This window comes from Pleurodeles waltl, chromosome 5 (assembly GCF_031143425.1).
Source record: "Pleurodeles waltl isolate 20211129_DDA chromosome 5, aPleWal1.hap1.20221129, whole genome shotgun sequence".
Classification (NCBI taxonomy): domain Eukaryota; kingdom Metazoa; phylum Chordata; class Amphibia; order Caudata; family Salamandridae; genus Pleurodeles; species Pleurodeles waltl.
In genome coordinates, this window is record NC_090444.1 from 1,854,678,088 (window position 1) to 1,854,704,016 (window position 25,929).

At 46.2% G+C, this 25,929-nt stretch overlaps 1 protein-coding gene across 4 annotated transcripts in view; it reads left to right on the top strand.

Annotated features, from left to right (window-relative positions):
- SLC29A1 (solute carrier family 29 member 1 (Augustine blood group)) overlaps positions 1–25,929 on the top strand; it is a 1,001,910-nt gene that overhangs the window by 882,392 nt on the left and 93,589 nt on the right. For all 4 annotated transcript variants that reach the window (XM_069236365.1, XM_069236363.1, XM_069236364.1 and 1 more), the window contains one exon: positions 12,528–12,667. In XM_069236365.1, the coding sequence (XP_069092466.1) occupies positions 12,528–12,667 (140 nt within the window). The remainder of the gene's footprint in view (positions 1–12,527; positions 12,668–25,929) is intronic.

Below are 25,929 nucleotides of genomic sequence, written 5' to 3' on the forward strand. Positions count from 1 at the left end.
ACACGTATAGCAAGGCAGACGTGGAGGAGTGATATCATCTTCTTCAGGTCACATTAGATGAGGAGCTTCTGACGATTCTAAATACGCATGCACCAAATACAGATGATCGTTTCGTCTCTGGCAAGATGCTTGACTTGCTGGAGACGGGTGTGGGGTCCCTCCTCATATGGGTGGGCAACTTTAATTGCATCATTGATGGGAAAAGAGATCGTCACCTGCCAACAGGGGACTTAGCTAATTATGGTGACCTTCCTTAGTGTGGTTATGCAGAATTTATGGCTCCTGGATGGGTCGAGGATGCTACACCCGGGGGGCAGGGAGTATACCCGCCACTCAAAAATGCACAACACATACAGTCACCTGGATTGTTTCCTGTTGGGGGTGTCTGACGCACTCATGCCTGGAATCAGTGACACACCTAGGGCAGTTCCTTTCTGATCATGCTCCTGTACTCCTGAGAATGTGTTGGGGGCATGCCAACTGGGGGGCGATTATATCCTGGAGAAAGACCCTGGGCCTCTTGACCGACGCAACCTTTCAGGAGGTGCTTACCACCTGATTGACTGAATATTTAGAGCTAAATTGGGGTACCATGAGTACGAGGGCAGTCAAGTGGGAGGCGCTGAATGCAGTTATCGGAGGTAACTGCATGGGTACTCTTCATGGGGCGCTTCGGCAGCTGGAGGCAGGGCTTCAGGCGCTAGAAGAGCGCTTGGTGGTGGTGCAGTAATGGGAGACGCACTCAGCTGAAGCGCGACAGGAACGTCTGCAACTTCACAGAGCGATAGGTAGGAGTTGGGAGAATCTTAACCAGAACTCTTAAGACATATCATCAGCGACTACACAGGGAGGGAGATAAATCAGGTCGCTTTTTGGCCTGGATACTCCGGCAAGAGGTGGAGCCTCCGCCTCTCTTGCACCTTCAGGATGTGGCTTGTGAGGTGGTTACCAGCCTCATCAATAAACATGAATTCTGAAGCAGAAAGGATTTTCTTCACTAGGTACACTGGGTGAGTTGTCTGAGGCCTGAGCCGTAGGCAGGGAGACTAAGGGGGTGATTCTAAGTCTGGCGGGCAGCGGAGGCCGCCCGCCAGACTTCCCCCTCCAAAATACCGCTCCGCGGTCGGAAGACCGCTGAGGGTATTCTGGGTTTTGCACTGGGCTGGCGGGCGACCGCCAAAAGGCCGCCCGCCAGCCCAGTGCAAAACTACCTTCCCACGAGGACGCCGGCTCCGAATGGAGCCGGCGGAGTGGGAAGGTGCGACGGGTGCAGTGGCACCCGTCACGAATTTCACTGTCTGCAATGCAGACAGTGAAATTCTTTGTGGGGCCCTCTTACGGGGGCCCCTGCAGTGCCCATGCAGTCCCCACGACAACCCATACCGCCATCCTGGGCCAGGAACAGGATGGCGGTATGGGCAGTGGAGGATTCAAATGGGCAGCGGAAAACCGGCGGGAGACCGCCGGTTTTCCACTTCTGACCGCGGTCAAACCGCCGCGGTCAGAATGCCCAGCGGGGCACCGCCAGCCTGTTGGCGGTGCCCCCGTCATTTTAGCCCTGGCGGTCTTGGACCGCCAGGGTTAGAATGACCCCCTAAGTGAGATGTCCCCTGTCACCGCTTCTTTTGGCATTGGCCATCATGCCACCCACTCTGCTGCTCTGCCAAGAGTTGGATGATTGGGGAATTCCGGTAGGGAATGCCACTCATGCCTCCTTATACGCTGACAATACCTGGGTGCATCTTGGGTCCCCAGGTGAGTCCGCACTTTTGCTGCTGCAGCTGTTGGCTTCCCTTGGGAGGATGTCCGGGCCCAGGGTCAACATCCAGAAATTGCTTGTGTTTCCTTCGGGTTACTCTAAGGGAAGCCACAGGACCAATTGCGGTTGTCTGCTCCCCTGGGAGACGGAGGGTTTTCGATACCTGGGTATCAGGGTCACTCATATTAAAGCTGCCCATAGGCACCTTAATGTAGACAGACATCAAGTCCGAAGCGCTCAATTGTGTTCTGGAACAGACTTCCTCTTTCGGTAATGGGCAGGGCAGCCATTGCAAAATAATGTTCCTCCCGCGCTGCTTATATCTGGTCCAGAACTTGTTGTTTCCTGTGGAGCGTCGGCTCTTCCGTAGATTAGACAGCCTATTGATCTCCCTGATTTGGGCCGGGCACTGCAGTAGAGTGCCCGTGACTGTACTTTAGAGGGATTTGGAGGACAGGGCTTTGGCAATTCCGTACCTACAGTTCTTCCATGTTGCACTACACTTGCAGCATGCCACCAGATGGCTAACGGAGGCCGACCGTTGGGTAAATTGATTCTTCCATGACATGCTTAGGGAGGAGACATTAGGCCGCCTGTTGATGAGGTGGGGGATGCTCAGGGCATCTAGTCCCATGTCTGGTCAGGACTACTGCCGTGCTGTGGGAACAAGTAGTTAGCAGAGTGCTGCGCAGAGCCTCATTCGATGGGGAATTACCCAGCTGGGATCTTGCACCATTCCTGGGTGTTGATACCAGTGTGTCCATGGAGTTGTGGAGGGCAGGGGGCTGCCAAGTGGCTGGAGGTTTGCACCCTGGGAAGCACTTCATCTTGTTTCAGGAGGCACAAAACACTTTTGGAGTCGGTCCAGGTCATTTTCCCATCATGGCAAATTGGAGAGTGTGGCACGGTAGCTCTGGAGAGGATTCCTGGCAGCATCTCAGGCGTCCAAAGTGTTAGGGGAGCGTCTTCCATGGAGAGAGGGGAGTCACTTGATCACTTTGTTTTATAAGCCACTTCGATGGGATATGCTGGAAAAACCCTGCGTGGCACAGCTCACCTGGGCGCAGGATTTGGAGGGATTGATGTCTAATGCTGGGTGGGCACATGCATTGGAACTAGTGCGTACTGTCTATTGCAATATTAGGTTTAAGTTAATACATTTAAATTTTGTGCACCACACCTATATGGCCACTTACAAACTTAACAGAATAGATTGTTGTCTGCGATTTGGGGAGCAGGATTCTACTTTCGGCAGTGCACTTAAGTCCAGTGCTTTTGGGGAGCAGTGCATTCAAAGATAGAGGAGGCTACCGGGATGACAATTCCTTTATTTCTGAGGGCCTGTCTTCTGGGAGTTTTGGTTCGACCCCGGGGGTGCACAGGTTGCCCTTATATTACCTAAACGGAGAGTGGCCATAGGGTGGCTGGGGTCTAGAACTCTGCTGATAGACCACTGGTTCTGAGACTTGCTGGAGTGGTGAGCGGCTGAGGAACAACATATACGTATAGCACGAATGGATGAGGGAGTTGTGGAGGCAATGATGTCCTGGGGTCAATTATTGGGTACATTCAATGATGATAACCTTTCAGAGTCTGAGACTAGTATCAAGGGTGAAGACTGACTTGTCAGTTTGGGATGTGTTTCCATGACTATTGGGATGACCAACTGCGTCTAGGCTGGGCTCTTACACATTCCGATTGTACTATCATGTGTAAGAATTCCTTCAAGACTGTGTACCCTGATTTCTCTGCTATATTCCGCTCCTGTGGACTGAATGGTTTGTTAGTTTATCTCAAGATCAATAAATTAAAGTTGTTAAAAAACTTATCAATAAACATTAATTCTGAAGGAGAAAGGTTTTTCTTCACTAGGTGTATCTAAAGAACCAATAAGGTTTTAAGGGTAGGATCCTTGGTTGGCTGGGTTCGATTCACACTCACAGTTTAATTCGTTATTTCTTACAAAACTAATGTTAATGTTTTAAATAAGTCAACATGTACATTTGCATTTTGTGTTCTTGCTCAACTTTTTAAAGCTGTGTGAAGATGTAATATATTTTGCTTTCCAAAATGAATTCATAAAATAGGAAGTTGTTAATGGTTATAAAAAAAGAGATATTTGAGGGGCAGGGAAACAAGGAGATTTTTACAGTTGCTTCAGAAACAGGAGACGTAGGTCAGAGGCACACTTGGCGGTGGTGCTTGAACGAAGACGCGAGTGTGTGAACGGAAGGATGGAGCCGCTCACAAGGTGGTGGGATATGAACGGGGCTGGGGAAGCGAGAAGGTGGAAATCAGGAGAAGCCGAGGAACCACCTACAATCAGTGATGGAAACATTACGCATTGGTTATTGCTTGGGCTGCAGGGTGCTGGCAAGGGTCCTTGAGATAAAGGTAGAAGATTTTAGTTGATACAGGTTTAGGACCTCGGTCCTTGGAATGGAGTCTCCTGAATGCTAGAAGGTGGCCGTCCTTTAGGTGTAGGTATGTGGATTGACTGCTAGGATGTCACCAGTTGGAACCATAACAGGAGGATACTCGATATATGGCACTTTAACAGAAGACAACCTATTGCTTCTTAGAATTGCCTACGGAAGCCTATTTAGACATGGTAAGATAAAGGGTCAGCTCAAAGGTATATAACATTATAGACAGCAACGATCACAGTCTTTCAAATTCAGTCCTGGATGACAGATTGATATGTTAAGCAAAGGATGGTCTCCTCTTCACAATTTCCTTCCTCTAGTAGAAGAGGAGACCTATAAATGTAACTCGGTTACAGTCCAAATGGAAAACACATGCTACGCAAAGAAAATACCCCATTCCAATATGGCTGCCCTGTAGGGAAAGACGAGCTGTACTGAATTGTGGCCTAGTTGTAGTGGACATGGAAAGCAGCCTACAGTTTCTTAAAGTTTGATTAATGGCAGCCTGCAGAAGAGAGGGGTGCAGAACTAACCTGCTATTTTGTTTTCCTTGATTAATAAAGGATGTTGTCTCACAAAAGTAGGAGACACAGACCGGTGATCAAACGCTGCAACGTTTCACCACGACTGCCCTCCGGCTCCTGGTGGAGAAGGCATGTTGTAAAATGTTCCAGCGTTAGATTTCACCATATAAGTTTCTACTTCGTCTGATTTCCAGTTTTTTCACTTTTTCTTAAATCTTGGGTTGCCAGAGTTTTGGGGTATATCACAGTATTGCGGCAAATAATGCATTGCACTCTTGTTGAGGTTCACCTTGTTCTGTTCATCGCTGCGGTGTCATAGTGTCTTGTGCTTCGGACTGCATTAACTCATGTTTTTTACTGTTTCGCTCAGTGTTGTGGTGTCACAATCTTGTGGAGGAGTGTTCATTTCCTTGTGATGTTCATCGCATGAGTGTGTCATTCCTGGGGTACAATAGTCATTAACCCACATTCTCTCTCTGTTTTGCTCAGTGTTGAAGTGTCACAACATTGGGGTACAGTATATATTAAGTACAGTTCTCTCTGGTGCTGTTCAGTGTTGGGGTGTCTCAGTCTTGTGCGCTGTACATTAACATATGTGGTGTGCTTTGTCTTGTGGTGACTCATCGTTGGGCACAGTGCGCATTAACTAACCCTTCTTGGGTGTTTCCAGTTTCAGGGTGTCTTAGTCTTGGGGTGGGGTGTTCACTTCTACCCTTCTCTCTGGGGGTTTCCATGTTGGAATGTTGCTCTGTTGGCTCCAGTATACATTAACCCACTGTTGGCTCACATTAATTGTTACGGTGTCTTAGTTTTGGGGTCCTGTGTACACGAATCCCTGTTCTGTCTCTGTTCTGCTGATTGTTTGGTGCCTGTGTCTTGGGTGCAGTATTCAGTGTGGTTGTTTGGTGTACTCATGATGGGGTGTTGCAGATTTGGGGTCCTGTAGTCATTAGTTTGTTTCTGATTGTTTAGTGCCTGTGTGTTGGGGTGCAGTGCTCAGTCAGTGTGGTTCTTTGGTGTATTCATGCTGGGGTGTTGCAGATTTGGGGTCCTGTATTCATTAGTTTGTTTCTGATTGTTTGGTGCCTGTGTGTTGGGGTGCAGTGCTCAGTCAGTGTGGTTCTATTGTGTATTCATGATGGTGTGTTGCAGATTTAGGGTCCTGTGTACATGAATCTCTGTTCTGCTGATTGTTGTGTCTTGGGGTGCAGTGCTCAGTCAGTGTGGTTCTATTGTGTATTCATGCTGGGGTGTTGCAGATTTGGGGTCCTGTATTCATTAGTTTGTTTCTGATTGTTTGGTGCTTGTGTCTTGGGGTGCAGTGCTCAGTCAGTGTGGTTCTATTGTGTATTCATGCTGGGGTGTTGCAGATTTGGGGTCCTGTAGTCATTAGTTTGTTTCTGATTGTTTAGTGCCTCTGTCTTGGGGTGCAGTGCTCGGTCAGTGTGGTTGTTTGGTGTAGTCATGCTGGGGTGTTGCAGATTTGAGGTCCTGTATTCTTTAGTTTGTTTCTGATTGTTTGGTGCCTGTGTGTTGGGGTGCAGTGCTCAGTCAGTGTGGTTCTATTGTGTATTCATGATGGGGTGTTGCAGATTTGGGGTCCTGTATTCTTTAGTTTGTTTCTGATTGTTTGGTGCCTGTGTGTTGGGGTGCAGTGCTCAGTCATTGTGGTTCTTTGGTGTGTTCATGTTGGGGTGTTGCAGATTTGGGGTCCTGTATTCATTAGTTTGTTTCTGATTGTTTGGTGCCTGTGTGTTGGGGTGCAGTGCTCAGTCATTGTGGTTCTATTGTGTATTCATGATGGTGTGTTGCAGATTTAGGGTCCTGTGTACATGAATCTCTGTTCTGCGGATTGCTGTGTCTTGGGGTGTAGTGCTCAGTCAGTGTGGTTCTATTGTGTATTCATGCTGGGGTGTTGCAGATTTGGGGTCCTGTAGTCATTAGTTTGTTTCTGATTGTTTGGTGCCTGTGTGTTGGGGTGCAGTGCTCAGTCAGCGTGGTTGTTTGGTGTATTCATGATGGGGTGTTGCAGATTTGGGGTCCTGTAGTCATTAGTTTGTTTCTGATTGTTTAGTGCCTGTGTCTTGGGGTGCAGTGCTCGGTCAGTGTGGTTGTTTGGTGTATTCATGCTGGGGTGTTGCAGATTTGGGGTCCTGTATTCATTAGTTTGTTTCTGATTGTTTGGTGCCTGTGTGTTGGGGTGCAGTGCTCAGTCAGTGTGGTTCTATTGTGTATTCACGATGGGGTGTTGCAGATTTGGGGTCCTGTATACATTAGTTTGTTTCTGATTGTTTGGTGCCTGTGTGTTGGGGTGCAGTGCTCAGTCAGTGTGGTTGTTTGGTGTATTCATGATGGGGTGTTGCAGATTTGGGGTCCTGTATTCATTAGTTTGTTTCTGATTGTTTGGTGCCTGTGTGTTGGGGTGCAGTGCTCAGTCAGCGTGGTTCTTTGGTGTATTCATGCTGGGGTGTTGCAGATTTGGGGTCCTGTATTCATTAGTTTGTTTCTGATTGTTTGGTGCCTGTGTGTTGGGGTGCAGTGCTCAGTCAGTGTGGTTCTATTGTGTATTCATGATGGTGTGTTGCAGATTTAGGGTCCTGTGTACATGAATCTCTGTTCTGCTGATTGTTGTGTCTTGGGGTGCAGTGCTCAGTCAGTGTGGTTCTATTGTGTATTCATGCTGGGGTGTTGCAGATTTGGGGTCCTGTATTCATTAGTTTGTTTCTGATTGTTTGGTGCTTGTGTCTTGGGGTGCAGTGCTCAGTCAGTGTGGTTCTATTGTGTATTCATGCTGGGGTGTTGCAGATTTGGGGTCCTGTAGTCATTAGTTTGTTTCTGATTGTTTAGTGCCTCTGTCTTGGGGTGCAGTGCTCGGTCAGTGTGGTTGTTTGGTGTAGTCATGCTGGGGTGTTGCAGATTTGAGGTCCTGTATTCTTTAGTTTGTTTCTGATTGTTTGGTGCCTGTGTGTTGGGGTGCAGTGCTCAGTCAGTGTGGTTCTATTGTGTATTCATGATGGGGTGTTGCAGATTTGGGGTCCTGTATTCTTTAGTTTGTTTCTGATTGTTTGGTGCCTGTGTGTTGGGGTGCAGTGCTCAGTCATTGTGGTTCTTTGGTGTGTTCATGTTGGGGTGTTGCAGATTTGGGGTCCTGTATTCATTAGTTTGTTTCTGATTGTTTGGTGCCTGTGTGTTGGGGTGCAGTGCTCAGTCATTGTGGTTCTATTGTGTATTCATGATGGTGTGTTGCAGATTTAGGGTCCTGTGTACATGAATCTCTGTTCTGCGGATTGCTGTGTCTTGGGGTGTAGTGCTCAGTCAGTGTGGTTCTATTGTGTATTCATGCTGGGGTGTTGCAGATTTGGGGTCCTGTAGTCATTAGTTTGTTTCTGATTGTTTGGTGCCTGTGTGTTGGGGTGCAGTGCGCAGTCAGTGTGGTTCTTTGGTGTATTCATGCTGGGGTGTTGCAGATTGGGGGTCCTGTGTACATGAAGCTCTGTTCTGTTTCTGTTCTGCTGATTGTTTGGTGCCTGTGTGTTGGGGTACAGTATTCAGTGTGGGTCTTTGGTGTATTCATGATGGTGTGTTGCAGATTTAGGGTCCTGTGTACATGAATCTCTGTTCTGCGGATTGCTGTGTCTTGGGGTGTAGTGCTCAGTCAGTGTGGTTCTATTGTGTATTCATGCTGGGGTGTTGCAGATTTGGGGTCCTGTAGTCATTAGTTTGTTTCTGATTGTTTGGTGCCTGTGTGTTGGGGTGCAGTGCTCAGTCAGCGTGGTTGTTTGGTGTATTCATGATGGGGTGTTGCAGATTTGGGGTCCTGTATTCATTAGTTTGTTTCTGATGATTGTTTGGTGCCTGTGTCTTGGGGTGCAGTGCTCAGTCAGTGTGGTTCTATTGTGTATTCATGCTGGGGTGTTGCAGATTTGGGGTCCTGTTGTCATTAGTTTGTTTCTGATTGTTTAGTGCCTGTGTCTTGGGGTGCAGTGCTCGGTCAGTGTGGTTGTTTGGTGTATTCATGATGGGGTGTTGCAGATTTGGGGTCCTGTATTCATTAGTTTGTTTCTGATGATTGTTTGGTGCCTGTGTGTTGGGGTGCAGTGGTCAGTCAGTGTGGTTCTATTGTGTATTCATGATGGGGTGTTGCAGATTTGGGGTCCTGTATTCATTAGTTTGTTTCTGATGATTCTTTGGTGCCTGTGTGTTGGGGTGCAGTGCTCAGTCAGTGTGGTTCTTTGGTGTATTCATGATGGGGTGTTGCAGATTTGGGGTCCTGTATTCATTAGTTTGTTTCTGATTGTTTGGTGCCTGTGTGTTGGGGTGCAGTGCTCAGTCAGTGTGGTTCTATTGTGTATTCATGATGGGGTGTTGCAGATTTGGGGTCCTGTATTCCTTAGTTTGTTTCTGATTGTTTGGTGCCTGTGTGTTGAGGTGCAGTGCTCAGTCAGTGTGGTTCTTTGGTGTATTCAAGATGGGGTGTTGCAGATTTGGGGTCCTGTATTCATTAGTTTGTTTCTGATTGTTTGGTGCCTGTGTGTTGGGGTGCAGTGCTCAGTCATTGTGGTTCTATTGTGTATTCATGATGGGGTGTTGCAGATTTGGGGTCCTGTGGTCATTAGTTTGTTTCTGATTGTTTGGTGCCTGTGTGTTGGGGTGCAGTGCTCAGTCAGTGTGGTTCCTTGGTGTATTCATGATGGGGTGTTGCAGATTTAGGGTCCTGTGTACATGAATCTCTGTTCTGCTGATTGTTGTGTGTTGGGGTGCAGTGCTCAGTCATTATGGTTCTATTGTGTATTCATGATGGTGTGTTGCAGATTTGGGGTCCTGTGTACATGAATCTCTGTTCTGCTGATTGTTGTGTGTTGGGGTGCAGTGCTCGGTCAGTGTGGTTCTTTGGTGTATTCATGCTGGGGTGTTGCAGATTTGGGTCCTGTATTCTTTAGTTTGTTTCTGATTGTTTGGTGCCTGTGTGTTGGGGTGCAGTGCTCAGTCAGTGTGGTTCTATTGTGTATTCATGATGGTGTGTTGCAGATTTAGGGTCCTGTGTACATTAATCTCTGTTCTGCTGATTGCTGTGTCTTGGGGTGCAGTGCTCAGTCAGTGTGGTTCTATTGTGTATTCATGCTGGGGTGTTGCAGATTTGGGGTCCTGTAGTCATTAGTTTGTTTCTGATTGTTTGGTGCCTGTGTCTTGGGGTGCAGTGCTCAGTCAGTGTGGTTCTATTGTGTATTCATGCTGGGGTGTTGCAGATTTGGGGTCCTGTATTCATTAGTTTGTTTCTGATTGTTTGGTGCTTGTGTCTTGGGGTGCAGTGCTCAGTCAGTGTGGTTCTATTGTGTATTCATGCTGGGGTGTTGCAGATTTGGGGTCCTGTAGTCATTAGTTTGTTTCTGATTGTTTAGTGCCTCTGTCTTGGGGTGCAGTGCTCGGTCAGTGTGGTTGTTTGGTGTAGTCATGCTGGGGTGTTGCAGATTTGGGGTCCTGTATTCTTTAGTTTGTTTCTGATTGTTTGGTGCCTGTGTGTTGAGGTGCAGTGCTCAGTCAGTGTGGTTCTTTGGTGTATTCAAGATGGGGTGTTGCAGATTTGGGGTCCTGTATTCATTAGTTTGTTTCTGATTGTTTGGTGCCTGTGTGTTGGGGTGCAGTGCTCAGTCATTGTGGTTCTATTGTGTATTCATGATGGGGTGTTGCAGATTTGGGGTCCTGTGGTCATTAGTTTGTTTCTTAATGTTTGGTGCCTGTGTGTTGGGGTGCAGTGCTCAGTCAGTGTGGTTCCTTGGTGTATTCATGATGGGGTGTTGCAGATTTAGGGTCCTTTGTACATGAATCTCTGTTCTGCTGATTGTTGTGTGTTGGGGTGCAGTGCTCAGTCATTATGGTTCTATTGTGTATTCATGATGGTGTGTTCCAGATTTGGGGTCCTGTGTACATGAATCTCTGTTCTGCTGATTGTTGTGTGTTGGGGTGCAGTGCTCAGTCAGTGTGGTTCTTTGGTGTATTCATGCTGGGGTGTTGCAGATTTGGGGTCCTGTATTCATTAGTTTGTTTCTGATTGTTTGGTGCCTGTGTGTTGAGGTGCAGTGCTCAGTCAGTGTGGTTCTTTGGTGTATTCATGCTGGGGTGTTGCAGATTTGGGGTCCTGTATTCTTTAGTTTGTTTCTGATTGTTTGGTGCCTGTGTGTTGGGGTGCAGTGCTCAGTCAGTGTGGTTCTATTGTGTATTCATGATGGTGTGTTGCAGATTTAGGGTCCTGTGTACATGAATCTCTGTTCTGCTGATTGCTGTGTCTTGGGGTGCAGTGCTCAGTCAGTGTGGTTCTATTGTGTATTCATGCTGGGGTGTTGCAGATTTGGGGTCCTGTAGTCATTAGTTTGTTTCTGATTGTTTGGTGCCTGTGTGTTGGGGTGCAGTGCTCAGTCAGCGTGGTTGTTTGGTGTGTTCGTGATGGGGTGTTGCAGATATGGGGTCCTGTATTCATTAGTTTGTTTCTGATGATTGTTTGGTGCCTGTGTCTTGGGGTGCAGTGCTCAGTCAGTGTGGTTCTATTGTGTATTCATGATGGGGTGTTGCAGATTTGGGGTCCTGTATTCATTAGTTTGTTTCTGATTGTTTGGTGCCTGTGTGTTGGGGTGCAGTGCTCAGTCAGTGTGGTTCTTTGGTGTATTCATGATGGGGTGTTGCAGATTTGGGGTCCTGTATTCATTAGTTTGTTTCTGATTGTTTGGTGCCTGTGTGTTGGGGTGCAGTGCTCAGTCAGTGTGGTTCTATTGTGTATTCATGATGGGGTGTCGCAGATTTGGGGTCCTGTATTCATTAGTTTGTTTCTGATTGTTTGGTGCCTGTGTGTTGGGGTGCAGTGCTCAGTCAGTGTGGTTCTTTGGTGTATTCAAGATGGGGTGTTGCAGATTTGGGGTCCTGTATTCATTAGTTTGTTTCTGATTGTTTGGTGCCTGTGTGTTGGGGTGCAGTGCTCAGTCATTGTGGTTCTATTGTGTATTCATGATGGGGTGTTGCAGATTTGGGGTCCTGTGGTCATTAGTTTGTTTCTGATTGTTTGGTGCCTGTGTGTTGGGGTGCAGTGCTCAGTCAGTGTGGTTCCTTGGTGTATTCATGATGGGGTGTTGCAGATTTGGGGTCCTGTGTACATTAATCTCTGTTCTGCTGATTGTTGTGTGTTGGGGTGCAGTGCTCAGTCAGTGTGGTTGGTGTATTCATGCTGGGGTGTTGCAGATTTGGGGTCCTGTAGTTATTAGTTTGTTTCTGATTGTTTGGTGCCTGTGTGTTGGGGTGCAGTGCTCAGTCCGTGTGGTTCCTTGGTGTATTGATGATGGGGTGTTGCAGATTTGGGGTCCTGTGTACATGAATCTCTGTTCTGCTGATTGTTGTGTGTTGGGGTGCAGTGCTCAGTCAGTGTGGTTCTTTGGTGTATTCATGCTGGGGTGTTGCAGATTTGGGGTCCTGTGTACATGAATCTCTGTTATGCTGATTGTTGTGTGTTGGGGTGCAGTGCTCAGTCAGTGTGGTTGGTGTATTCATGCTGGGGTGTTGCAGATTTGGGGTCCTGTAGTTATTAGTTTGTTTCTGATTGTTTGGTGCCTGTGTGTTGGGGTGCAGTGCTCAGTCAGTGTGGTTCTTTGGTGTATTCATGCTGGGGTGTTGGTGCCAGGATACCCCAAGGTCTCTCTGTTTTCTGGTCCCTCACTCTTCGTGTGCCTCTCTGTTGGATGCAGTATAGATTAACTCTTGTTCCTCTGTTTTCCTCACTGTGGGAGCGCCTTCGGTTTGGGACACAGGATAACCCCGGCTCTCTCTCACCCCCAGGGTTCCCCAGAAGATCCGTATGCTGGGCAGCCTGCTCGGCATCCTGGTGCTGTTCATGCTCACCACGCTCTTTGTGAAGCTCTCGTTTGCTCCACTCACCTTCTTCACGCTCACCATGGTAAAGATCATCTTCATCAACTGTAAGTCCCACCGCGTCTTCTGTATCAATGCTGTTGCTGATGTCCACTAACCGCGCACCGGCCCAGAGACTGGGGTACTTACAGACCCTGACCACTGTGTGGCTGCTTGCAGGGCACAGATCTGGGGTTCAGAGCCTTGTGATGGCTCAGGATGGGGCTGGCAGAGTCTTGCTCTTCAGAAATGCATGGTCAGTCTAGGAGAAGGGGCCTTTTACCTATGGAAATGGATGGGTGAGTTGGGGTTCTTGGTCCCTCTGCCAGGTCTGTTCCATCCCTGCATATAAATGGTTCATATTCAGCACAGGACATAGGTCCTTATGAAAGGATGTACTCATCGCTGGGACTCTGGGACGCAGGGCGCTGTCCTCCACGCGGGACCATGGGATACAGGGACATGCAGCCCTTCACATCCAAGGAATCACTATGTGAGTTGCGATGCGCAGACGGAGCCCACCGGCCCTGTGGGTGGAGGGTCACCATGGTACGGGCTCTGAGTCTGTCATCGCTATAGGTGAATGGTTGCCACTTGGTGCCGCGACACGGAGCCCGTCCCCTATAAATGATTCCGCCTTGTATGGGCGTTCTGGTTTATGGGAGTTGTATTCAATGAGTTACTTATAATCGTAGCTGACCATCCAAATAATCCTCATTACATTCCTAAAAGCTAGTATAGTGCTAACTGCTTGTACCTTTAATATAAACACTGCTCTTTTTTATAATAAATAAACAAAATTGCGTGAGACAGGATTTTTCCTCTTTTCTGCTTTTTCAGCCTGGATTATATAAATCAGGTGGGCTGTTTCAGCCATATTTTAATTACCCTCTTGAAAGGGAAAAACTAAAAAAAAAAAAAAAAAAGACAGACAGACCTGAAGAAAGCGCCTGGAGTGATGTTTCTCACTGTACTTTAGGGCACTGGAGGAACAGGAGCTGCTCCAGAGGTCCAGAGATAGGTTACCTTTGGCATCTGTGTTAGAGAAGGCCTCCTGATTGTCATGTTCTTGGTAATCTGCAGGCCTTTTCTGCAGGATCTGAGGCTGGTATGCAATGTTTATGAATTTAAACAAGATCCCTGCAGGGAACATTGGAATTACAAGCGCCTAACTTTAGTTTCTCATTAGCGGGATACTAATCAGTATCTACAAATGATTGAATAGAATCACAGACGCCTGTCGCCAACATTGCTACACATGGTTTTCATCTGATTTCAAAATCCAAAAGCGTTTTGTGTCATTTATTGTGTTCCCACGGATCCAGTCCATCAATGTCCACCAGTGATTGCAGAGTCTGAAAAAGGCTTATTAAAAACCTAAAAATAAATGCATCGCAGATGGCGTTTTCTACAATAATATCCCGCCTAAAGAGCTTTTAAACGGAATCAGATGTGCGACTTGGCCAGTTCCAAAGTTATCCCTGCAAAAGAAACACATATATTGATAGCAAACATTTTTTTCCATCAGAACTGGCCAAGACCCTCATGAAGAATATTTCTTGGCTGGCCAGGTGCCTTTTTAGGCATCTGTCCAGTATTTGCATCGTGACTGGGAGCTAAAGTGGCCAGTGGTGGAGAAGGGCATTCCAAGCATTGGTCACAGAAGAAGAAACATAGAGAGCATCATACCCAGACACCACCATCTCCTCTAACAGTGGAATGCACTGTTGATAAGCTGGTGCGGAATACTTGCAAACATACACCTTTCCATCAATAAATCTTATTCCAATAAAGAGAAGAGCAAACTTCCAACATGGCATCAACCCATGTGGCACCAACCCATGTGGCCCCAAGATGGCCAGGTCAGATATAGTGGTCGCATCTCGTGCACAGAGCACCACAGAACTGTATCAGAACACCTGCACTCAAGAGTGCACAGACTTGCAAGGGGGCATTATTGCCCCTAAGACCTAAAGGCCTACAGATGCCAGCTTGGCTCTTAAAACAGCAGAATTCAACTACAGAAATCTTCACAAAATGCCTGGACGTCTTCATAGAGGCATACAAACCATCAGCTCGAGAATGCCACTCATCAAACTAGACAAAATACCCTGATTGGTCTCACAGAAAGTGTTTTACAAGTACAACTTTATAAGTAAGGTACCTTGCACATTTGCTAGAAGGAAAACTTAGCCATACCTCCTTCGGGCGACACTTACCAGCTATGGCGCTTTCTCTAGAGCAGTGGTCATTACCCTGTGGTCCAAGGACCCCTGAGGGTCGGGACAGCTTTCTAAGTAAATAAAGAAGCAAAATGTAAACATTATGGGGGTGATTCTAACTTCGGGGGGCGGCGGAGGCCGCCCGCCAAAGTTCCCCCACCAAAATACCGCTCCGCGGTCGAAAGACCGCTGAGGGTATTTTGGGATTTGCCCTGGGCTGGCGGGCGGCCGCCAAAAGGCCGCCCGCCAGCCCAGGGTAAATCAACCTTCCCACGAGGACGCCGGCTCAGAATTGAGCCGGCATAGTGGGAAGGTGCGACGGGTGCAGTCGCACCCGTCGCGTATTTCAGTGTCTGCATAGCAGACACTGAGATACTTTGTGGGGCCCTCTTACGGGGGCCCCGCGGCACCCCCTACCGCCATCCTGTTCCTGGCGGGAGACCCGCCAGGAACGGGATGGCGGTAGGGGGTGTCAGAATCCCCCTGGCGGCGGAGCGCGCTCCGCCGCCATGGAGGATTCTGCAGGGCAGCGGGAAACCGGCGGGAGACCGCCGGTTTCCCGCATCTGACCGCGGCCGAACCGCCGCGGTCAGAATGCCCTGCGGGGCACCGCCGGTCTGTCGGCGGTGCTCCCGCCGACCCTGGCGCCGGGGTCAGAATGACCCCCTATATTTTTAAAACGTTCTGTAAACGTGAAGCAATTTGAATTTGGTGGCTAAAAAGTGTTAGTGCCCACAGACTTATTTGTGGAAGTAGTTCACGTGCATCTAATATAACATAGTATGGAAGGTGAGTGGCCTTTACTGAATTTAGAGAAAATCCACCCTTCCCATTGATTTTTATTTTTAAATATTTGTTTGTGAATTACATACATTTTTTTCATCATTTCTGTATTCATTTGGTAATTGCTTGTTTGTATATTTTTTGTGTATTGTTTTGCAATTCAAATCCTCAAAAATGCTTAGCCAGAGTCCCTGCCTTTCAATAGTGACTCAGTGAGGGGGTCCCCGGATTCAATAATGATTCACTGGGGTCCCTTGCCTCCAGCAGTGACTAAGTGGGGGTGCACAGAAGTACAAAGGTTAATAACTACTGCTCTAGAGGAATGCACACAACCCCCATTTTCTGTGCACCTGCATTGAGGTGCTTCCTGGAGGGCGTGGAAAGATTGCACCCCCCGCATGCAGTTCCACCACTGCAGGGAATTTAAATCTAGTTCTAGCATGGCTTATTTATTCATGTCTTGAAGCTCATAACATATCCCTTCAGTCTCCAAGGAGAGTGAGTGAATTACAGACAGTCAATGCAAGGACTGTAGTTGTCCATAAAGAGAAGGTAGTTATGAGGGCGCGTCCAGAAGGTCGTGTCACATTTCCAACTAAACCCACCAGTACAGTTACCTGTCATTCATTTAGAGCGAACAAAGTGCTCTTCAGACATTAAATGTAAGGCGAGCCGTAAAGCTTTACATAGAGACACAAAAGGCAGCAGGGAAACCAAGCAGTTCTTTGTAGCAGACTCTTTAGGTGTTTAGACAACAACACCTGAAGGAACCAATCCCAGGTGGATGATTAAGACCATAGAGACGTGTTATAACCTGGCAGGTAGATGTAACAGGTGAAGACAAATGCGCATTCCACTAAGGAGAAAGAGGAGATGCTGACGCGTGACAGCAACATGGCCGTCAAGACACAGTTTCACTAAACATTATTGTGTAGCTACACAAACACAGAAACCCTTATTAAGCATCACTCCTCCTGCAGTCCCACCTCCTCAGGGGGGAAATACCACTAGGAAATCAGTGCACAGCATCTGAAACTAGAAGAGATGCTTCCCAAACCAGTTACTCATCTGTGCCATCGGTTTGCAGCTCGTCTACTTCTACATCATTCCTGACGGCCAGTGTTGGGCTTGGAGTGTTACAAGTAGTTTGTCTTTGAAGAAGGGGTTTCGTTTTGGAAGTGACTCATGATACCCGTGATCCCCCCCAATACACCCGGCGTAGACTCAACCAGAGATTCTTTTTTCACTTCACCAACTTTGCCCGTGAAGATCACATTTTGACGAGGATGACTGGGGTATCCCCTGACCACCCGTCCCTGGTCAGGGGAAGACTAGGGTTAACCTTTCCTGAGTTGCATGGTGTAACCTTAGAGCTGTGGGTGCTTTTCATCATTACCCAAGCATACCGCGTCTTATTCCACACAGTACCACCAAATAAAGCACCACAAGCGTACACTATGTCTTCAGACCACTGCCATCTTCCTTTGCAGAAGGTCCAGGCGTTGCTTTAAAAAAAACTAAAGATCTAGTGCCAGACGACTAGAAAGACAAAGGCGCAAAGACGTAACTCTGCGACTAATTCTGATCCTCTGAGCATTATGTTTGGACTTCACATCACATCATTTCAAAAAAACTGTCTAGGATGTGATTCCCCTTTCTCCAGCAAGAGGATCACATGGCAAACCTCAACTTTAAGGATGCCTGTTCCCACATCCTGATCCATCCTGCTCACCACCACTTCTTGAGATTTGTGTTAGGTGGATCGAATACGCAACCTATCAGTGCAAAAATGTCACACCTCTGCCTCCTTCAGACAGAAGTTTTCCGAGGGGTGACAACTGATGCAAGACCAGCAAAACGTGATCTCCTCACAGAAAGAATAAAGAACTTCCAGCAACTGCTTTCGCTTTACCAAACATCACAACCACCGACAATGAGAGTATTTATGGAAATGTCACTGAATGATGGTTTCTTGCATTTCTTTGGTACCATATCCCACGTTGCACAAATGCCAACTTCAAGAGTATCTATCTAGGCAATGCTGACAAGCGACTGTAGATTGGGAAGACCTTGTGTTGGTGAAGCCCATTGTTGAGCACAAAATACAATTGTGAAATGCAAAGAACCTATTCCTCAGCAGTTTGCTTTTTAAGACTCAGTCGGAACCATCAAGGCAGATGCCTCCCCGGCTCGTTGGAGGGCTCACGTGTTAGACCTTGCTGTCGAAGATGGGTGGTTCTTGCCGCGAGGGCTCTCCACATCAATATCCTGGGCGTTGTGGTGGTACAGTTAGTCCTCCAGACTTTCTTGCCACAAATTAATCACAAACTAGTGCTAATTTGCACTGACAGAATGGCCGCAATCTCTTACATACCGAAGCAGGGAGGAAGACTCACTGGTCCTGTCACAGTTCGAACAACTCTGGCCATACATGAACATGTGTACCTCCCGGCAGGACACCTCGCAGAGATGGGCAATGACTTTACAGATCGAGGAATGTCCTACGGATGAAATGGTTATGGAAATTTCTGTATGCTTTTCCCCTTCTACCATTGATTCCTTAAGTAACCAGAAAAATGCAGCAGACACCTATAATACTTGTATTATTCTCCCTCAAGTGGGTGAGAGAGTCATGGTTCTCACTCCTCCTCTACACGTCTGCTCATCCACAAGAGAAACGACAGCTGCATTCCAACCTTCTGACTGACCTACTGATGAATGCAGCGACCTGGCATCTGAGGTCTTAGAATGTGGATAGACGCAGCTCCTGCAGGGAGTACACGCAGAAACTAAAAACAGAGCCGGAAGTCAACTACTTGAGCAAGGTGGACTGCCAAATGGCATATCTCTGTTCACTGTCGTCGCAGCATGAACAGCTATCCCTTGCCAGACACCGTGAAGGTCATTGTTTGCTGTCTGTCACTCTTGCCTACACTGCCATTGGCGTATACTTGGCCACAGTTCCTGCTTACCTCTGAAATTGACAATTTCAGTCTATTTTTAACACTTCAGACATTAAAGCCTTCAAATAAGGGCTTTAAAGTGCCATTCCCCCACGAGTGGCATCTGTGCCTTCATGGAACCTCAGTCTTACCAGATTAACATGGTTGCTGCAGTTTCTGTCATGGAAAGTGGATTTCTTATGGCAACCGCCAACCTTTGTGCGGTTACTATTCTGCATGTGTTATACTGCATGCTTCGTCAGTTCAGGTTTTGAAGGAAAGGTTGTCCTAAGAACCCAGCCTCTTTTTAGCCTAAAGTTGTCTCTCCTTTCCAAGGTAATCAAGCTATAGCATTACCTACTTTCTTCCAGCAGTCAGTAGCAGAAAGAATATAACACACACTAGATGTTATAAGAGCTTTAAAGCTGCTTTTTGGTCTTGCACTGCCTCACGTAGGCAACCCCATGTTAAAGGCAGGTGTTGCTCGTTGGAATGGTACATTTATGCAGATTTATGCTAAGGCCACATATACCTTGCCCTCATTACCTGGTGCACATTCCACTCTGGAGAAAGGCCTAACTGGGGCCTGCCTAGACAGCATCCCATTAATTTATATATGTAAAGCTGCTACGTGGTCTAGCGTGCACACATTCACTGAGCATTATCATGTTATACATGTACAACAAGAGACGCCAGTTGGCCAAACTGCCTTAGGAACACTATTTCACACGTCTTCCTTTCCTGCTCGCAGCCACAGCTTAAAAAGGACGGCACTGCTTTTCAGTTTGTGCAAAGCTTGAGATTTAGAGCTATGAATGCTGCAGACAGGAAAGGTTGCTCATCTGTAGCAACTGGTTTGCACTCTTCCCGTCTGTCCAGATGCAATATCACATAAAACGTGTGATCAGTGGCACATTCTCTTTAATGATATCCAGTCACAGTTCAAAGCAGCTTACTGTTTTGCATTTCCATTCTCACTCTTATCCAGACTGGAAAAACACAATCGGGGGCGTAGTCTGTCACTGTGAGTTTTTCTGACTTTTAAGAGGACGTATCACGACTCGCTTCAAACCCAAAACGCCCTTGAAGAAAAACAGAATTCTAACTTTTCAATTTCCAACACTAATTAGCAGGAGTGTGCAAAGCTTGTGAATCTACAGCACCACAGGCAGTAAACCAATTGTTCCAAGTAAGTAAAACTTTGTTTTTGCAGCTTGATTTTCTTCTAAATTCACACATGACCCTCCCACCTCTCTGGTAAAGGAGGGGAGTTAGTGCTTAAAAAAATCTATCTAAAATGGAGGTCACATAATGAGTAGGCCTGGGTGAAACTCATAGAGTTTCCCACTCGGAATTCCGCTGAGTTGCAGAAAAACCTCACAAGATTCCACGGGGTTCCACGAAGCAGTGGAATCGGGCACGTTGTCTGCTCGGACTGATTTTTATTGACAGAAGTTTCTTCTGGGCTGTAAAATCAGCGTGAACAGCACCACACGGCGTGCCAGACGGTGCGACTTCTTTCTGCTGCTCGAGTGGATTTTTTGTTCGAGTGGCAGCTTTCTCAACGCAAACGGTCGCACCCTGCCACGACCACCCACGTTGATAAATATTTCAAGGAGGTGTTGGTGAAGTCAGGGCCCTTATTTTGAATGTTTCAGTGCCCTTCACTATTGTCGAACATGACACTTTTCTCTTGTAGTTTTTGAATGGATTAGCTTTTATTTATCTTTCAAATTGTTTTCACTGAGCCAGTACCCGTAACCATGACAGGGGATTGCTAACTCCCTCTTTTAATTTCTATTACACTTTCCATTTAAAATGTTGTTTACTCCAGTTTAAATAAAACTATATGGACAAGGTCACAAAATAAACATTGGAGTGCAAATTGCTTACATTAAAATCACAAAGTACAGTTTGGCCAAAGCATATAATTATACATAGTTTATTTCTACTACAGTTATTTGGAGTATATCATTCTATAAAACAAATGGCATTAATACATTTAGGTTTAACTATTTTTAAACCTGTATTTAACATCCAAGAGCACCTGCCATTGATATCCGTTCAGTCGAGTCCTCTGTTCAATGCTGCGTGTTGGACTATTCCCTTAACATACATCAGGCAACAGTGGACATTCTCTTTAGCAAAAGTAAACCTCTGTGGAAAGCATGGGTGTTGTCCCCTTCCAGGGTTCCATGTTCACGTCCATTCAATACCATCACACTCGTGGCCTTGGTGTGATGTGTACGCTCTTGCAACTAGTGCTCTGTTCTTGTAGTGCCTGTTACCGTGGTCCACCAGGATGTGCTTTCAGGCAATCACCACAAGTGCAAAGATAATGCTGGTACTCTCTCTGTGAAGCACTAGAAGACCGATCTCTTTCCTGGCTTCTGGACTCTCATCTTTGGGTGGCAGCGTGTATGAGATGCCTTTTCACGTCTCTCGGCCTGGGTCGTGATACCCACAGCGGCTCCTCCAGTTTTTGAGAGATCACCCTTCAAAACCACCTGCAAGACAGAAGGGCTCGCCTTCAGATTCCATCCAGCTGGCTGTGAATTGCCCTGGTTGATGTCCATCGTGTCAAAAGCACACATTTAAAATTCCAAAAGAAATATAAACTGTGAGCCAACACTTAGTGAGGTCGTTGGCCATCAGACATGGATCGATGAGCACAATCCCCAGCACAGAGTGATAGGGAAACGAGCAACGGTGAGTGCGAAAATGATGGCAACGAAATCCATTCAACGGAGGGGTTTGATCCTCTTGCATGTCTGCCCTCGGGTGTAGATGTTAGCGCCTTAAGGACACAGGTAGAACCAGGCACCTCTTTTATGTTAAATGTTTTTGTTTGATGCTCTTGCGTGTCTGCTCTCGAGTGTAGATGTTAGCGCCTGAAGGACACAGGTAGAACCAGGCACCTCTTTTATTTTATATGTTTTTGTTTGATCCTCTTGCGTGTCTGCTCTCGAGTGTAGATGTTAGCGCCTGAAGGACACAGGTAGAACCAGGCACATCTTTTATTTGATATGTTTTTGTTTGATCCTCTTGCGTGTCTGCTCTCGAGCGTACATGTTAGCGCCTGAAGGACACAGGTAGAACCCTGCACCTCTTTTATTTTATATGTTTTTGTTTGATGCTCTTGTGTGTCTACGCTCGAGTGTAGATGTTAGCGCCTGAAGGACACAGGTAGAACAAGCACCTTGTTGTAATTAGAGTCAGTAAGACCAAATGATTAACGTAGATTTATTGGTAAACTCCTTGCATTACACCATCACAGCTTGCTGCTTCTCACCAACTCCCCCAAAGCCTCCAACTCCAGCTTCTCCTCATCAACATTCTAAGGTGCACTCCAGGTTGTACCATTAGTCAACATTCTAAAGGAAGGGTTGGAGTGCACCATTTCACTAACCATAAATACATAATAGGATTATACAGAATTCATAAGGGGAAATAAGGTTAAGAGAATAATAACAGTGGGTATATAATTAGGACAATACTGTGTTACACATATTTGAGTTATTCAAACAACAACATTACAACACTTTCCCTTCCCCACCAAGATGAATAGGAGTTGTGGCTAAGACACACACTTGTTAAAAGTAGAATACTGTTCTTTATAATATTATATTTATATTTATATATATATATATATATATCAGAAAAGTCCTCCACATGGAAAAGCGAACTTGCTCCCTTCCAAGATCATTGTTGTTCCTCTCCGAACCCTTCTCCAGACTTCCTTGGGTCGCTCTGAATGGTAGACAAACGGTCCATACTCCACACACGGCCATCTTCCAAGGTTACAACATTCTTATGTACTTTAGTAATTCTCAACGGCCTGGAGAACCGGCTTCCTTCCCTTCGAGTAGATCCTGGAAGCTTTACCCTGACCCATTGCCCTACTATCCATTGTTTGCTCTTAGTACCAAATTTGTTGTTATACCATTCCTGGTATTTCCTCTGATTCCCTTCCACTCTTGTTAATACTTCCTTGCGATGAACTATGACAGGTTCCCCTCCTCTCAACCAATTAGGGTTTAACTTGGTTCCTGGTTGCCTACCCTTGAGAGATATAAAAGGGGATACTCCTGTGACCATGTTGGGTGTGGTATGGTAAGACCATAGCATACGCTCAATTGCGCCCTCTCCTGATACACGAGATACATTGGCCAACTGCAAACACTCTTTGACCATCCTGTTGACCCTTTCTACAAGACCATTTGCCCTTGGGTTATATAATGCTGTCCGGTAATGTTTAATCCCACAGACTGTCAAGAATTCCACCATGGTGTTTGAAGTGAACTGTACACCATTGTCTGTCACTATAGTACTAGGAATCCCTTCACGGGAAAAAGATTCTTTAAGAAATTGTATTACATCATGTGTGGTTACATTATGTACAGCCTTGGTCATCACCCAGTGTGTGCGATAATCAACTAATACAAAAATAAACCTGGCTCTCGATCCCGGGCACGTAAGAGGTCCTACTATGTCCAACCCTAGCTTGTCCCATGGTTTAGTGGGGACCTCAACTGGAGACAAAGGTGCCTTACATGTACTTCTGGTTTTATCGCTTGCTGAACAAGGGATACAATCACGTACGGTATCCTCTACTAACCTGTCCATAGTGGGGAACCAGTAGGAGGCTCGTAGTCTGTTTTTAGTCAAGGTCCTTCCCAAATGTCCCTCATGTGCTAATTCTATTAATTTTTTCCAGAGTGCTTTAGGGGGAACAATTCTCTCACCTCTCATTACTAGTTCCTTGGTTATGTGAAGTTCAGAACGTATCTCCCAATATCCCCTTACATCCTCATCAAGCTGTTGACATCTACCAGGCCACCCCTTCAAAATCATATCTTTCAAAGTTTGCATAGTCCGATCCGATGTTGTAGCTGTGACCCATTCTTCTTTAGTGATACCTGACAATTCTACATGGAGCACAGGATCAAGGATCACATTGGTCTCCGCCTCCCCTCCCTTCCTGGGTAGTCTTGAGAGACAGTCAGCTACTATATTTCTTTTGCCTGGAACATATTGCATGTCGAAATTAAAGCCTTCCAACCCCATAATCCATTTCGCAATTCTAGGGGTAGCTTGGTCTTTACCCTTAACAGTAAATAATGAAATGAGGGGTTTGTGGTCCGTTCTAACTACAAATGGCAACCCCCACAGGAACAATTTGAAATGATTGATTGCCCAAAAACAGGCTAAAGCCTCCCTCTCTATTGTGGAATAATGTAGTTCTGCCTCCTTTAAAGACCTGGATGCGAACGCCACAATCCTTTCCTGCCCATTTACCCACTGGGATAGAGTGGCACCTAAACCTCTTCCACTCGCATCTGTAGTGAGCCAAGTTTTCCTGGTGGTATCAAAGTTTCCTAACATAGGGCAATGGATAATGGCTTCTTTGACTTCATCAAATGCAATTTGACAGTCTTTATTCCACTCAAATGGTACGTCTTTCTTCAATAATGCTCTCATAGGAGCAGTGACTGTAGCAAAATTATACACAAACTTTGACATAAATTCAGCTAGACCCAAAAACGATCTCAACTCATCTTTATTGGTAGGAGACGGAGCTTCCTTCACCGCTACTACCAGATCACACTTGGGTTCCACACCATCCTTACTTATTTTGTGTCCTAGGTATTCCACTGATCCAACACCTAGTTGGCACTTTTCTTTTCTGATGGTCATGCCAGCCTCATCCAAGGCTTGGAATACCTCTCTTAAGGTAGAATTATGCTCACTTTCCGTATTTCCATAGACTAGTATGTCATCTTGGAAGCACATAACCTGCTTGATTCCCTGCAAAACCTTCTGCATGATTCTTTAGAATACCGCTGCCGCTGATGCGAGGCCGAATGGCATCCTGCGATATCTAAATGCCCCAAATGGAGTGATAAAAGATGTGAGCGAGCATGACGTAGGGTGCAGCTCCACTTGGTGGTATGCAGAAGATAAGTCAATTACGCTAAAATGTTTAGCAGAACCCAACATGCTTATCATTTCATTTATTTTAGGTAAGGGGAATCTATCTACCCATATATTTGTATTCAAGTCTCTCAAGTCCACACACAGGCGAATGCCTCTGCCGTTGGCTTTCTTGGTGACAACTATAGGTGCCAACCATAAGCAGCTTTCAATTGGTTCTATAACTCCCAATTTGACCAAATTGTCCAGCTCTTCCTTCAAAGGTTCCCTCATTAAATACGGTACCGTTCTAACTTTATGTACCACTGGTGTAGCTCCCTCCTTAAGTTTAATTTTGTGTTGGAAGTTTTTCAACAACCCTAATCGATTTTCAAACAACCTAGGATATCCCTCACAAATGTTTTCACAAAGATTATGCAAGTCCACTAGTAACACTTGTTCCTCGCATTGGGATCCAGTTTGATCCCAAGTTCCCTCTGGTGCCTCCATCCCAGTAAGTTGGATCCCCTCTCCGTGATGTACACCATTCCTTTAGTATGTCTACCCTTGAACATAATGTCTAGTTCTAGCATTCCCCTAAGAGGTATAGGATCGTTGTTGTACCCTCCCGGTTTAATATTGGCCGCATGCAATTTGTAACCCTGTGTTTGGAACCTGTCAACAAATGTTTGGTAATTCAAGAATGTATACGGTGAACAAGAATCAGCGTAGACTTTCACCTCAATGTCATCGAGTTTGATGTCACACAAAGGATAAGTGTTATTGAGAGGTTCCTTTTCCTGATTGCCCTTGACCTGCAGAATAAACTTCGTGCCTAAATCAGTGACTTCTTCTACTCTATTTAGTTTTTTCTTGGAGTTCTTATCATTTTTGCATACCCGCGCATAGTGCCCTTTAGCACCACACTTTCTACATATGCAACCACGCGCAGGGCACAAGGGACTATTTGCTAGATGTTTGGGGTTTCCACATCTGAAGCATCTTCCTTTTATTATGTCCTCATCACTATTTCTCCTTACTGTGGTGGCTAACACTACTGAGTCCTCATCTTTATTAACCACCCCCTCGTCCCTTGCATTACCACCTTTTACTTCTTTCACACCTTCTACCTCATGTGTGTTTTTAATCTCTCTCATGCATTCTACTCTATGCTCGATACCCCTTGCCATATCCACAGCTTCTTTAAGAGTAGGGTTGTAAGTAAGGAGCTTCTCTTGCACCCTTTGGCTGTTTGTACATCTAACTAACTGATCACGGATCAACGAATCTTCTAACTCCCCAAATTCACATGTTTGAGCCAGCCCTCGCAGAGAAGCTATATAGGTGCCTACCTTTTCGTCCTTGGCCTGTACTCTACTGAAAAATCTATGCCGCTCTAAGACTATATTAACTTTGTGCCCAAAATGACTCTCCAACCTGTCCAATGTTTGTTGAAAAACATCTAAGTTC